A 15362-nucleotide genomic window follows, 5' to 3' on the forward strand; every position below is an offset into this window, starting at 1 on the left:
CTGAGGTGGAACGGCCGGCGATCAGGGACGAGGGCGGCCGGAGGGACGGAACGGGAGGAGGAGGAGGAGGAGGAGGAGGAGGAGGAAGAGGGCCGGCCGGCGGGTCGGTGCGGGGCCCGCCCCCGGAGCTGTCCAGCGCCGCCGCTGCTGAAGGCTCCGCGGAGCCTCCCCGGGCGCCGGGCGTGCGGGAGGAGCGGCCAAAAGCGAGAGGCAGGAACCCAAGGCTGACATTCCCCAGTGCAAAGCCTGGAAGGTCAGCGGTGGGCTGGAGCTCGCTTCATCACCCCCGGGCTCGTGAGGAGAACAGCAGCCGGAGTGACACACCGGGGAGACACGGACTGCCCGGGGAGGTGAAGTGCCCGCCCGCCCTGGGCATCACGAACATCAGCCAGCACAGCCAGGCAAGGGCTGCGCTGGTGAGGAGCTACCAGCCACCACCGTCTGCCCTTTAACAGGGTGTTGGACCACACGGCCCGACAGTCTCTGAGTCTGTGATATCTTCACAGGAGCCAGTTCCTCCTCATCGCCCTTGTCTGGGTTTACCCGTCCCTGGCTGAGACCAGCCTGTGAATGCCTCCCCCATAACCCAGCACAGCAGTCCCACCATGTCCTGTTTTAGCTGACCCTATTTCTAGACTATTCACTCTCCTCAATTAGTGGATGAGAGAGTTAAGGACCAACCAGACTGTGGTTTAAATCCTGCCCTGGAAGGGTCTGCTCTCATATGGATGGAGCAGGAGGTAGTTAATTTGATTTATTCAGATGCTTTCTGATCTTTCCTGCAGCTGTAACTATTGGTTACAAAACCATAGTTTTTATGGCAATTAATTCTCTAACTCAGGCAAATATGACCACTTCCAAGCAGTCTTGCCAAACCCCTCCTCCACACAAAAGAGAATTGCAATTTTCGGGTCCAGTGTCTTGGGATCTCCAAGTCCCAGAAGCAATGTTAAACTGGGAATATCCCCTCTCTGGCACTACACAGTCCTTGTATTTAATCCAGATAATTTGAGAGATAGAATATATTAAACCTGGCAGTGGCTTTTATTAGTCCCCAGTGCAATTCTAGGAAGGGATTCCACATTTCAAGGCAGAAAAGAAGCACTTCTACTGCCAGCAATTAACAACCGGTAACACATCAAGGTTTGAATATCCAGATGCCAGCTCTTATTAGATGAGTTTCCAGGAAGGATGCAGAAGAGGCAGCCTAAGTGAATGTAACCCATCATGTGCTCCCTGATTTATAAAAAGAATTCAACTCCACAAATGATGCTTTGGATCCCTCCCAGGGAGAAGTGCTCTATATAATAATGTTATAGAGGCTTTTGCAGGTCCAGCCTGAGTCCTCCACTGAGCCCCACTGCACTCTTTGTTGAATTAATAATAGCCCAAAAATCACACATCACATTGCCTCGCTCACACAGTGGTGAGCCCTAAGGACATATTTTGTTTAGCCTGCTCCCTGTGCACCGAGCATCCTTCGCAGCCATTCCACACTAGTGATTTTTTACATCTCAGAATACTGCTAGGAGCACAATTTCCCACTCAGGCTCCAGATGGGACCCAGGAGATACTGAAAGTGAGCCGCTGCTCCAAAACAAAGTCACACATGGTCAGGAGGAACTCAGACCAGGAAATCCTCACTTGCCTCCTACAGCCAGCTATTGCAGCTACTATGAGAAAGGTGTTTGGGCATTAGTTCTGACTTCCACTTGCAAATATTTCAATATTTGCACTTTGCCTGTCCTACTGAAGAGACAGAAAAGACCTACGACTCAGAAAAAAGCAGAACACCTGAAAAGAAAAAGCTTTTGCCTCCTCCACCAGTCAGGCAGAGGTACTGAGCAGCTCTGCTAGCCAGGAGAGGAGAGAGACAGTCATAATTTTTTGCTAGGCAGCAGGAACATGCTGGTGAATTAACCATGCCCTCAATTCTATAGGGAAGGGTAAGTAATTTATGCCCTAAGGAGCAGGGGTTTGCTGCATGCAGGGATGAGAGGGAACAGGGCTGTGCATTCAGACCACATTCAATGGGGGCTGTCAGATCTCTTCCATCTAAACCCCTTCATCACAATATTAGTTACCCAGCCCTGTTTGTGCTTGGAGGGGTTTACAAATAGAAAGAGAAGAGCTCCAAGTCCTACAGTGCTCACTCCAAGGCAGCAGGGTCACTAAAGTCCAGTGGAGCTGGAGGTGCCCTGAACTCTCTCCATCAGGCAGAGACACTTGGTCTCAGGGGATGGAGGCTCAAGGAGGACCTTGGGGAGTGAGGAGGGCACTGCACAGATGCAGAGAGATTGATCTGGGCACAAAGCCAGCGAGGCAGAGGACAGCTGTTGAGAAAATCTGGGCAGCAACAGGAGTCAAAGGAAGCCATGGTGAAGGGGGATGAAGTTTGAAGGTCAGGATTCAAGAGCTCTCTGGTCTCATGGGGGCTGAGAGAAGCAGAGCCTTGCATTCACTGAGCTCTGCACGGCAGTCCTGGCGGCAGCCACAGCCCAGGTGCTGATGGAGGGAGCAGCAATCTGCCCCAGGCAGCCCCCAGAGAGGGACTGGCTCTCTGTGCAGACCTTGGGAGAGCATCGTGCCTGCTTGGGGCAGCTGCCTGTGTGGTTGAAGGCAGGAGGAGGCTGTGGGTCTGTATGCAGGGCAGAAGGGATGTCTCCTCTGCAGGCTGGAGCAATACCACTGCAGCACGTGCAGGGAGTAGCCAGGCAGGCCAGCAGTGCTCGGAAAAAATCTCAGGCACAGCACGTGGCCTTTCAGACCACCCTTAGATATCCCCTCTGGGTAGTGATCTGAGAGGGACTGCTGCTATTTGGGCTCCACTTGGGCCGTGGCAGCCCAGTGACACTAACACAGACACCTGGGAGCACCAAAGCCCCAAACGTCTACAAGTATCACGCCTCACCTCAGTTTCTACTGCTGTCATCTGCTGGCACAAAGGTAGGAATGGCAAAACATGATGATTTTCCAAAACTTCCAAGCAAAAGAAAACCTGCAATTACATGCAAATGGTGGAGGCCCACTAGCCTGCTGCTGAGGATTGGGTTCTGCTCTGTGGTATTCCCCCAAGGACTGCTCTCGGGGCTGGCACAGGAGCTGGGCAGGGAGACTCCGAACAGAAAGTTCAAGATAATGTCTCCAGAACTGAGATCCCAAAGCTTTGCCACAGCTTCACATCCTCCACAGAAGCGGCATGGGGCCAGCCCACAGGGGTCAGGAGACATGTACCTCCTGGAGGCAAAATACACATGCTACACATGTCCCAGGACAGGGGCAACGGGATTGTGATCACATATAAACACATTTCCATCTTAACCAGCAACAGGATTAACAGCAGCCTCCAGAGATGGCAAATAGCAGGCCAAACACACAGAGCTGCTCCCTGCAGGAGGGTGGGGTGTCCCATGTGTGATGCAAGAAGGAATGTGCAGGACAGAGTGACTACTTGAGACACTGGGCTAATGCATGAGAAGCAAAGCACTAATTTAACTCCTTTATTTCCCCAGACTGGATCAGAGTGAAAATTCAATCTGTCTTTTAATATCCTTTGTTTCCTATCATCTGAGGTATAATAGTAGCACTCAGAAGGAAATGGCTCTGGAGATAAGTGAAATTCCATCTTTACATCCCTTTAAAAGCTCTCAGGAGCAGAGGTCACAAGTGGGGAAACGCCCAACAGAATTATCTAATCAGGGCTGACACTGAGCTGCTTGTAGTCCAGCTCCATCTGCTTTGATTTTTTTTAAAAGGGTCTTAAACCATGGAGAAAGCTGTGCATTTCCAGCTGTGAAAGCAGCTGCAGGACCCAGCCGTGCTGAATCCTGGCTGTGAAAAAGCAGGTACAGGCTCGGGAATGCCGAGGGTGCTGCGGGCAGCGGGGTCGGCTGCAGGATGCCCAGACACCAACAGGATCCTGCTGCTGTGGGGAGCGGGTTTGCACCAAGCTGCTGAATTAATTTCACAGGAACCAGCCCAGGTCCTGCCTGCACAGCACACACGGAGAGCCCCTGCTCAGCGCCACTCACCCTGATGAGCACTGACACGCTCATCTGCTCTGTGCCAGCCTTGCTGCCCTGTGCCCAGGTGCTGCTTTTCCCAACGCTGGGCTACTTCCTGCACCAAGCCAGAGCCCAGCACGAGGCTCCCACTGCACCTGAGAGGACACAGCTCCTCCACAGCAACCTGAACTTGTGGTCAAGGCCAGACAGAAACCCTCTTTTTAGGTTCCCTGAGGCAGGAGGGGATGCGTCTTGGCTCTGCCCTGGCTGGAGAGCAGGTGTGTAGAGCAGAGAGGTGCTGGCATCTTCCCTCCAGGTTGTTCCTGGCCCCCCACAGACCCCCTTGCTTTTCACCTGGCTGTGCCCAGGGAAGCCACCTCAGAGTCGTCCTGTTAGGAAGCAATGCATTGCATATCCCTTCCCAGACTGAAGCCTGCTCCCACCTGGCCCATGAGATGTAGGGCTTTTCTGACATCTCAAAACCAAATGCATGCTTTGACCTAACCCTTCCATTCTCAAGGGAAGAAGTGCTGCGAGGGCTGATTCCATCCTCACAGATCCCTGTGCTCATCTCTCTTTGCTTTCCTGGACTTTACAAGGTGGCCAGAGCTGAGGTCACTTGGAAGCATCAGCAGAGCTGGAGACCTCTGAGGGAGAGCTGATCCTGCAGGGTTCCCACAGGCTGGGACAGGGAAAGGAGCAAAAGAAAACAGAGGATGGAAACTTTTGGAGGCTGAAGAATTTTTTGGCCAGAGACGAATTACCCTTCCTTTTAACTGGGCTGGATAAAGGAACTCTCTCTGCACTTTTTCTCACCTCCTGCAAGAGCAACCTGTTGGCTGACATGGTTTGGGCAGGGGGAGGACATGACCCAACAAGCGTGCCTGTGTGAAGGGGAGTGCTGAGCCTGGCCCCTGGCCCCTGCCCTCCTGCACAGCTCAAAACGTGGCATCAGTGATGTAGGGAAGGGTGCTGGGGCTCACTCTGGAGCTTGCAGGTGCCCGCACCCACTGTGCCAGTCCCATCCAGCCAGGTGCCAGCTGCTGCCTGCCTCCCTGTGCTCCCAGCCAGCCTGCAAGCAAGAACAGCCCTCCTCTCCACGTTGCTCTGGGAGATGTCTGAGCTGGGCTGTTTTGGTGGCACGAGCAGGCTCTGGGGCCGTGGCAGCAGAGCCCCTGCCCCACGGCTGCACCTCGGCACCGGCTCAAAGCACCGCGGCCATCCGGAAACACGAACACGGGACTTGAAAGGTCCCTGGTCACAAGGATCTTTGGCAAAGCCACTGAAGTGCCCCAAGTGTAATGTGAACACAAGCAGCTACTGAAGGTTTAATCTTTTGTTTTGGTGCCTTTTTTTTTTTTTTTTTTTAAAAGAGTAGCTTAAATAGGGACTGGAAAAAGCCTTTACTCGGTAGCACAGGAAGAAAGCTTCCAAAAGAGAAGCTCTGTCGAATATAAGTTTCCATTTAGAAACCATTAAGGCCAGGGTGTTCAAACTTGAAAGTTAGACATCCTGTTCCAGGCTCAGCCCACTAAAATAAGTGACCCAATTTGCAAAGCTTCTGGACTTCAGTAGCTTCTCTTTGACCTGGCGATACCAAATAAAATTTACTTGATTCTTTTTTACACAGGAAGAGTTGTTATTATCTGAGTCACATGCTTTTACCTTCCTCTCAGACAAATACATATGTATAGGGGAAAAAAGAGAATAAGGAACAGTGTTAAAATAAAGATTTCTCTGGTTCCTGGGATTCGAATATCCTAATTTCTTCTTTTCAGTAAGTTCCAGTGTATACCCAGTTAACAAGTGTTAAGAAATCTGTTTCTGTGGGAAAAAAAGCAAACCAAGGTCCATCAACAGCGATTCAAGAAAAATTCTTGTTAATACAAAGGTGACAAGAAGGCATCTAGGGCCTGGTCCGGGGTGCTCTGAAGCACTATATGTTCCCAAAAATAATTACACCTTCGGAGCAGCTCTTCCCCAAGCCCCATCAAGCAAGCTCTGCAAGTTAAACTGCAAAGTTCATTCCAAATTCAGGTATTCTGAACTTGTTAAACACTGTATTAAAAGTTTTCATCTCTAAGTCCCTGATACATGCTCACAGCATATTGCTGGATTTGCAGCGAGGGCCCTTGAGGACTCCCTACATCATCCCATCTTTGCATGTGTTAAAACCAGCTGTGAGCATTAACACAGCCCACTGCACCCACAGTGCTGGCACAACCTCACAGCAAGGGTTACACCCATCCCTGGATCACAGCTGCCAGGCTGAGCCCCAGCCTCACTGTCCCTCCTGCCTGCACACGGGGTTTGGGGTGGCTGGCAGAGCCCCCTCATCCCCCCACTGAGCAGTGCAGGACCTGCCCTCCCCTGGCACCCAGAGCCCACGGTCCCCTTGCAGAGCATCCTGCACCGGGCTGTGCGCAGCGGGCGCCCGCACATCACCAGGGCCCTGATTACGTCCTGATTAGTCTTAATGACTTCCCCTCTCTAAATGAGCATTCACAGCTCTGGAAGGAACGGAAGCTTCTCTCCTCCCATAATAGCACACGACGTGCCGAGGGGCTTACCCGAACAAGGCAACTCTCCAGGAACAGTGACAGCTCCTGCTTCGCTTCCTCCTCCCACCCTCCCCTGCACCAGGGTACCCGGACTGGGCTCTGGCACAGCTGTCCCCTGGGTTTCCCTCTCATGCAACCCCCCGAGGGACCTACACCCTGAGGATGGCCAGCAGATCCCTGCTGAATGCCTGGCACTGCTCAGGACTGGGCTCAGGCAGGTTCCAGTGGTGGTGGAAGAGCTGGTGAGAAGAACAGCCATGGGGGCACGGGACATCCCTCCAACAGGAATGACAGCAGGTGCTGTCACAGTGGAGGCTGATGGGCTTCCTGCTGCCCACAGGTTCTTCACCAGGAGCAACTTCCTCCACATGGCACACACCCCTGCTGAAACGTGCCCGTGCTTGGCCCTGCATGCCTCACCAATGCACTCTCCACCTCCTCCTCCTCCTCCAGCAGGGTGGCAGGGCCACATCCTCCCATTTCTGGCAGGTACTTTGCTCTTCTTCCACATGTTGCATTGATGGGGTCTCTCCCACCTATGTCGCTTCAGACCTTGCCTCTAGAGCAGCAGCTACATCTCTAGCACAGCCAGTTCAGACAGCAGCTCCAGCTCCTCTCCCTGTGCTGCTCCAGGGCTCCCTCCAGCAGCTCAGGACCCCAAACCCAGCAGCCAGGCACAGTCCTGGGGCTGCAGTCTGCACATCAGGGCTGGCTGGCAGGCAGCAGTCAGTAATCCAGCTGGAGAGGAGCTAAGCTCAGTCCTTCAACTCACTTCTCTAATTCCAGCATTATCCCTTACTGTATTAAAGGGATGAGTCAGAAAAGCCAACAAGCACAAGTGTACAGCCCCTGTCCAAGCGACTCACGTGCCCAAAGAAAGGGGGGAAAGCCTTACAGGTGAATAAATAAACTAAGGAGAAAAATGTCCCCAGCTGTTAACCCCTAATTAATTCAACATGTTTTGTGAAGGAGCACTGAGAACATCTGACCCTCCCCAGTCCAGGGGATGGGTGACAGCAGGACACGGGATGCTCCAGGGCGAGTGAGGAGAACCAGCTCACTCAGCATCTGTGTGTTAAGGTTTTCCCAGAAGAGGCACAGGAAGGGGTATGACTTTAAAAAAAAACCCATTTATCTAGGCCTTGATTTCATATGAGGGGCAGGAAAGGAACATCAAAACCATGGGAAAAATCAGCTTCTCCCCAAGGGGCAAGGGGCCAAGGCTGGGTGCGAGGCTGGGTGTGAGGCTGGGCTTGGGGGGAGGAGAGCAGCTCAGTACCTGGTTATAGCAACTCCACTGGGTGATGACGGCAGGATCACCAGATGGAGATGCCCAAGAAACAAGCTGAGAGGTGAGATCAGATGGAGGGGGATATATTAGGAACAGACATGCAGATTTACACATCGTGAGTGAGGAGGTGACAAACAGGTCTGTGGAAGGGGAATCAAACTCTCACGAGGGAGTGGAGTGTGATGAGGAGTGAGGGAGAGGGAAGACTCTCTGGGACTCCGGCTGGCAGGGGGACATGCTGGAAGAGATGCTGGAGGTGGAGGGAGGACGGGGGCACCACCAGTGACCAGAGAGCAGGGGCTGAGCAGATGGATGGGGCCAGGAACAGGCAAGCACTGTGTTCAGCAATGGAGCCAGACGCAAAGGACAAGTTTCACTACAGTTGCATCTACATTTAGGTTGCCAAAAATACCTTTCACAGATTGGCTGTCTTTAATTAAAAGGATGTCTCCTGGGCTCCTGGCATGATACAGAACTCATCCTGCCACGCGGGGCTCTGTGTGGAAGCTCTGCAGGGGGGACTTTCCCATGGGACAGCTCCTCTTTGCCTGCATGCTTCCCGTCCTGCCAGTGCTGGGCAGCTCGGGCAGCAGTGCTTCCCTGAAATGCCCCTCCACAGTGCAGGCACAGAGAAAAGAAGGAAAACTTCACCCCCTTCCTGTTTTGGCTTCTCTCCTTCCCTCCAAACACGGAGAACGCCTCTCTCCTCTCTCCTCCTCCACGTTTCAGTGCAAAGATTTAGCTAATTTCTTCTATGAATAGCACGGGAGTAGCCATAGCAACATCACCCTGCCAACCTCACCACCTCCACTGCCTCCATGTCCCCGGCACCCTGTTCCTCTCACCCTCCCTCGCACCTCCCCAGGGAACATCTGGGGCTTCAGCCATTTCCCACAAAGCAACCTGTATTTGGCTTCCTGCCTGCCCCCCTGGTGCTCTCCCTCCTTCCTTCCAGCCATACCTGCCCATCACTCAGACACCTGGTCTGAACCCCCACGGTTTCTCCAAGGCTCTCTCCTCCCTCTGCCACCCATGCCCCATGAGACAGGAGCCCCAAGTCCAAAATGGTCTGAAGGCTCAGCAAAGGCTGGTGCTTTGGCCAAGATGTGCTGTCCTGTGCCCACCTACTGCAGTGAACTGCCCAGGGCTTGGGAGGAACTCAACAAGCAATATTTGTGCATCAAAAACTACCCCTGAAAATCAGTGAAATGCTCAGTGCTGAGGGTGGGCGGGGAAGATCTGTCCCACTCCTCCACCTGCCTGGCATGAAACACTTCTGCCAGGGGTGGAGGCCACACAAGCCTGGCATGCTCCGGGCATTTGCAGGTGGTCAAGGTCTCATTGCAATGACCACCCCAAGAGGGAGAAAAGGACCACAGAAAGGGGGGCAGCAGGACTTTGCATTCCTGGCCAAGCGGGGCCAGCAAACCTGGGGCAGCCCTGGGGGCAGAGGGCACTTCCTCACCACATGCCAGGGAACTGCACTGCCCTGGGCCCTGCCCCAGCCCATGCCCCAGACACCCAAAATGCACATGAAAATGCTGGTGACACCCTTGAGACCCTCATGGGGGGGGCCTTGCTCTGGTCACTGTGCTTGGCACCAGTCTTCAGAGTGAGCTGAGACTCAGGGCTGGACATTCCCTGTGGGAGGGAAAGCTGCTGCTTCTGCACCCGCAGCTCTTGGAGCAGGGCTGGAGAAGGGCCTTGGGCATGGCCAGGCAGTTGAGCACCCCTCTCCTGAGAGGCCGTGGGTGTCGCTGTGCAGGGGAGAGGAGGGGTTTGTGCAGTCTGCTCCTCTAGTCCTGCACATCAGGGATGCTTCCCTGGCTCACACTGCTCTCCAAAGCCAGGAGTCCTCCTGTCACCCCAGTCTGTTAGAGGAGGAATTGAGTTCCCCACCAGCGAGCAAAGGGGGACAAGGAGGGCACAAGGCCAACTGGAGGGAGAGTGATGGGAACAATGAAGGACGGTAATGACATCAAGAGTGGGGACCAGGAGCTAATGAGAAGGGAACATGGATAGATAAGGGAAAAGAAATGGGAGACATCTCAAAGGGGAGAAGAAAAGCAGAGCAAAAAAGATGAGAGATTCCTAGACCTCTGAGATTTCCTCCCTCCCTCTGGTGAGGATTAGGGATTCTCAGTTACTGGCATTGCCTGAGCAAGCTAAAATGTGTCCTAGAGAAGGGGAGAGGCAGGAGGAGAGAACAGACGGGGGCTGGAAGTGGGAGGAGGTGCAGGTTGACGTTGGGACCGTGCTGTGTGTTGGGCAGCACGTGTGGGCACGTCTCACATGCCGTGGAGCTGCACACGGGTATGTGAGTATGCCATGATGTCAGAGAACATACACCACCATATGCAACTGCGAGCACGTTTCTGATGTCAGAGCACCAGCACACGCTTCTCTGCTTGCATAAAGGAGCAAGGGGAGGAAAAATACTTAAATGAGGGCTGGTGAAGCTCCCCAGGAGGGTAACAGATCCCTGCTTACCCGGGAAAGGCTCCTGGCCTGTGCACCCCTTCCCACCTCAGCTGCTGGAAGTGCTTTCAGGGACAGTGAGCTCATTTAAAGGGGCAGCCCTGAAAAATGGCAGCCCTGCCTCCAGCCAAGGCTCTCCTGGAAACAGAGGCAGCCTGTGAAGGAGATTGCTTTGCATCTGCAACCTCCAGCCAAATCTACCCAGAGCCCAACATCTCCCGGCCTCCCAGAGCCAACTGGACCTGCTTGCCTGGGCACAAGCCATGCCTAGATGTTTCCATGTTACCACCTTTGTCCCTCTGCCCACCACTGGGCTGGGAAGAACACGGATTCCTCGGGGCTCAGGCACTTGGCACCCTTGGATGAGGAGGAGAGCGTTGCTGAGGCATTTGCTGCAAGCTTTACTCATGGCATACATTTGCTCCACACCAGGGAGCGGCTGCCTGCTCTGATACAGGCAGTGCACACACCACACACGTCACATTCTACATGCAGACTCCGCTATGCTCACATAGCCTCAAACACTGGCATCCTCTGTTGCTTGCACTGCCGTGAGGAGCTTTTGATTTTCCTTTTTTTTTTTTTTTTTTTCCATGTTCAGAAAGGCAAAGGCAGAGCAGAGATTCCCAACGCGGACTTTCCGAGCAGCCCAAGCTCCATGGCAGCACCACAAAGAGACAATGATTTCTCTTCCACCATTGCAAAAACATGAAAGGCTCCCCTGCCCAGCCTGCCACGGCAGCAATGCAGCTGGCATCGCTTCCTTCTCACACTGCTTGCAATTGTCTTACCAGGAATACTGGGCCGGACCTTCCATGCAAGCAGGAGCAGAAAGGAGGGAGCAAACATGCTTTGATTTTCTGCTCCCTGAGCTTGCTGCTTTGGATGGAGGGAAGGAAAGAGATAGGGGAGGAAAGATGGAAGAATGTTTGCCAGGAATCAGCAGGCGAGAGAGAGCTGGGGCTGATTTTGATACAAAGAGTGGCAGAGAAAGAGAGAGAAAGCAGCATCAGGCTCATAGGAAGGTGGCTGGAGTTTTTGGTGCCTTCTGTAAATATAATCTGAGCTATCAGCTATGAATCTAATTATTTCAACCAGAGCTACAGACAGACAGTAATGAAGAAAAAACAGAGGAAGGGAAGAAGAGGGTTGTGTTTGCCGAGAGCAGAGGAGGAGAGAATTCCCATTGATTCCCGTGTGTCTGCCTGCTACAGCATCTTGAAATAATAATTAGAAGGATCAATAAGAAATCATGTGAGGTTTGAAGATAATGAATGAAAGAAGCAGAAGAAACAAACTGAAATGCCTTTCTCTCAAGCAGGGTAAATTGTTTTTCAGGCAGGGGCTAGCCTCCATTTTAATTCTTTGCAAAAAGATCCAACCATTTTCTAAGCTGGCTTGTGGGTTCTAAATAAGACTGGTCTCTCCATTTAGGGGAGAGAGACACAGCCCAAGGATGGGTCCTGGAGAACACTAATAAAATGAACGTGTGGGAAGAAATGGAGGCAGTGAAATGGGGCAGAATGCACACAGCACGCCAGCGACCAGAGCAGGGTTACGTAATAATCTCGGGGAGCAGGGACGTAGCAGCAGAGCGAGGAAACCACAACTCAATGGAGAGTGGGTGACAGTTTGGGAGCGCTGGCAAGCAACACCGCGAACCCACGAGGCTGCCCAGCGGGCAGCACGCACCATGCCTGCTAAACACAGCCTGACGGGATGCCCTTGGCGCTGCCAGGGCTTCGGGCATCGGCATCGCGAGCGGCGAGCACCTCAGGTGGGGTGTCCAAAATACATCAACGCCCGACGACCACCTTGCGCCAAGCAAGATCCATTTGGCCCCGTTCGGCCCCGGGAAGGCTGCTCCAGTGCCGGGCTCCTACGCTGGGCAGGACCGCGGCAGCCAGCCCGAGGAACGGCAACGCCGAGCCGACCGACTCCGACGGCCGACCCGACCCGAGCGACGACGACGGCCAACCGCAGCGACGGCGGCGCCGAGCCCCGGCAGCGGCAGCATCCACCCGGCTGCTCGCGACGCCGCCGGGGGGATGCTGCAGCCGCCAGGAACCCCGCGTTACCCCGACAGCCGCCCGCCCCGTCGCGTCCCGCACCGGGGAGCGCTGCCCGGGGCTGGCCCGTACCTGCTCGTACCAGTCGCGGCTCGAACACGTGCACTCGGGCCACCAGCCCGGGCCGCTCCCGTTCACCTTGGCCGCGCTCTTCCCCGGCGCCGGCGGCGGCGGCTTCAGCGCGGCGGGGTCGCGGGCGGGGGGCCCCAGCTTGGCCTTGCCGCGGGCGGCGGGCGCGGCCCCCCCGGGTGCGGGCAGGGTCTGCGAGCCGTAGCCGCCGTAGCCGTACTGCTCGTGCTGCCACTCGCCGTAGGAGGGGGGGTCCATGCGCCGCAGGGCCGCCATCCGCGTTACCTCGTAGCACTCGGGGCACTTGCAGCAGTGGTGGTGCTTGTGCATCGCTGCCCTCACACCATAGAGCCGGCAGGGAGGGAGGGAGGGAGGCGGCGCGGAGGGGCGGAGGGAGGTAGGGAGGAGGGAGGGAGGGATGCTCAGGGGGCGGCAGCGGCCCCCGCCCCGCGCAAGGCGCGCCTGCCGCCTCTTCGCCCGCTCGGCGCCCCCGGCCCCGTGGGAGGAGGAGGAGGAGGAAGAGGAAGGGAGGGGGATGGTGTTACAGCGCGGTGATCTCCGCGGGGGCGCGCCGCGGCATCGTCCGCAACGCCACTCAGCCCCGGGGCCGCTGGCGGCGCGGGGCGCGGGGCAGCAGCTCCGAACCGCTCCGCTGCATGGGCCGGCTCAGCCCGGTCCGGCTCAGCCCGGTCCGCCTCGGCTCGATGCGGGACCGCGGCACCTGCGGCGGCGCGGAGCATCCCTCGCCCCCCCTCCCACGCAGCGGCCAATCCGCGCCGGCGGAACCTCCGCGCTCCGCCCCGGCGGCGGGGGCGCCGCTCGGCCCCGCGCCCGGCCCCGCTGCCCCCGCGCAGGCGGCATCCAGAAGAGCAGAATCCTGCGCTGCCTCACGCATCACCGTGCGGCTGCCCTCAGCCGTGCCCCGGCGCACCGGGCAGCCCTTGTGCAGCGCCGGCCGCCCCTCCTGCCCCGCGCGGCCGTGGCAGCCCTGCCAGCTTTGGGATTGATGCCAAGAGGGGTTCACTTTGCTCCAGATGTGGTCCGCACTGAGTAGGAAATAATTTTTCCAGATCTCAACTGGTCGCTAGGCTGGTAGCAGCAGCTCTGTTGCATCTGTGTATCAGTTCTCACCTTGCTTTTTTGGAAATGTTACCACATGTGCTCCATCCACTGTCACTGCCCCGTGAGCCACAGGTGCTTTGAGGGTGTAGAAACCACCAGGACCTTTGCTGGGCCTTCCACCTACTGCCATCAGGGGATGGCAAAAGCAGAGCAGAAATGCCTGCTGGTGCAGCAGGGCAGGGGTGCTGCTCCCAGTGCAGCTCCATTACTATTACACCAGTCCTTCACCTCTTGCAAAGAAGTGCAGGACTGGAAGAAGTTCAGAAGAGCCATCCAGATAAATTGATGGGCAGAGAGAGAAAAACCATTACAAAACCCCACATCTGACCATTTAGAACCTGAACCTGGCCTCTTAACGCTTAAAGGTTGTAAAAAACACTAGGGTGGACGAAAAACTATTTTAAAGAAATGGTACATAAATATGTAGAAAAGCAATGAAATGTGCACTGGGCTCCCAGAGGATGTGGCTAAAAGACATAAGCAGGAGCCACAAGATATGGTGGTGCAACACCTCAATTCATGTTTCAAGGTCTGCAAGGCTCCTCCTGGCCTCCTGCATCTGGTGTAATATGGCCCTGGGCACGAGGTGGGCTGTGGGAGGAGGAAGTGCAGGATGGCTGGTCAGATAAATGCCCCTGCCCACTCCCTGTTCCTTTAGCTCTTTAAACTGCAGTACAGAATTACTTCTGCACTTCACCTCCGCACACAGAGGTGCTCCTGCAGGGTTTGCTCCCAAGCAGTCAAGTGAAATGGTTGCTTCTGGGTGAAGTGGAGGGGGCAGAAGACACCCCATAATCAGGATTGGCATCCAGGTACCATGTTCCCCACTGCACAGTGCAGCACCTGTCCTCTCCAGCACTGCCTGCACTTCACTGTCTAGACTGCTCAGATCACCTCAATCACAAGGTGCCTTAATGCCACAAAATGCTGGAGTGGCTCAGACACTGAGATTTCCCTGCTGCAGGCTCAGGACAGTTGCAATGTCCCTGGACAAGCAAGTCTAGAGCACCTGTCCTCACCACGGTGACCTGAAGCAGCCGAGCACAGCAGTGCGGCTGAGCCCTCACGAACAGCTCCACAGGGGAGGCTCACCCCGCTGCTCCCCTGGGCTCTCTCTGCACAGTGATCAGTCCCAGGGGCACTGTGGCACTGACCCAAAGAGATGCACCAAGATGAAGCCAATGGCTGCACACAAGGCAGTGTTTGCACTGCAGAGCTCAGTGCCAGGACGCTGCAGACCCCAGGAGCCCACCAGGGCAGGGCAGCATGGGATGCCTGCATGCAAAGCAAGCTCGTTCAGAATTAATCAATGAAAAACTGTGTTTGAGTGCATGGCAGGAAAGCGTGAAGTGCTGGCTTTAGGAGAGGACTTTACACTTCAGGTTTTAGGAAATTAGGATTATCTCCACATCTTCTACCTCATCCTCACACCATAGAGCCAGCAGGGAGGGAGGGAGGGAGGTGGCCGTCCTTGTGCCATCAGATGGGAACGACAGGAGGGACTGAGGCTAGACTGAAGCTGAGATAGATGATTGCTGCACCAAAGTAGAGCAAAAAGCCTTGAAAAAGGGCAGGTAGCCAGTGTCTCCCCTAGGGGAGCAAAAGGACAAGAATTCCTTGTTGGCTCTCCACCCATTGGCACCTCTGAGATAACTTCATCAATGAGATGTGCTCAACACCTGGGCATAGCTAATTACTGCTCCACCCCAGCTGCAAACCTCCTTCCCACTGTGCTTCCCACCCTGGCATGGCATGGTTAGGTTGCAGG

At 55.1% G+C, this 15362-nt stretch overlaps 1 protein-coding gene across 5 annotated transcripts in view; it reads right to left on the bottom strand.

The window, feature by feature from the left end:
• The window catches only part of DLG3 (discs large MAGUK scaffold protein 3), a 76738-nt gene that overhangs the window by 38765 nt on the left and 22611 nt on the right, over nucleotides 1–15362 (bottom strand). For 4 of the 5 annotated variants that reach the window (XM_041396547.1, XM_041396546.1, XM_041396545.1 and 1 more), the window contains exon 1: nucleotides 12476–12802. The exons of the other annotated variant lie outside the window; for it this stretch is intronic. In XM_041396547.1, coding sequence (XP_041252481.1) covers nucleotides 12476–12802 — 327 coding nt within the window. Of the gene's footprint in view, nucleotides 1–12475; nucleotides 12803–15362 lie in introns of those variants that run through there. 5 annotated transcript variants of the gene reach the window in all.

This window comes from Onychostruthus taczanowskii, unplaced genomic scaffold, assembly GCF_017590055.1.
Source record: "Onychostruthus taczanowskii isolate IOZ18803 unplaced genomic scaffold, ASM1759005v1 scaffold13, whole genome shotgun sequence".
NCBI lineage: Eukaryota > Metazoa > Chordata > Aves > Passeriformes > Passeridae > Onychostruthus > Onychostruthus taczanowskii.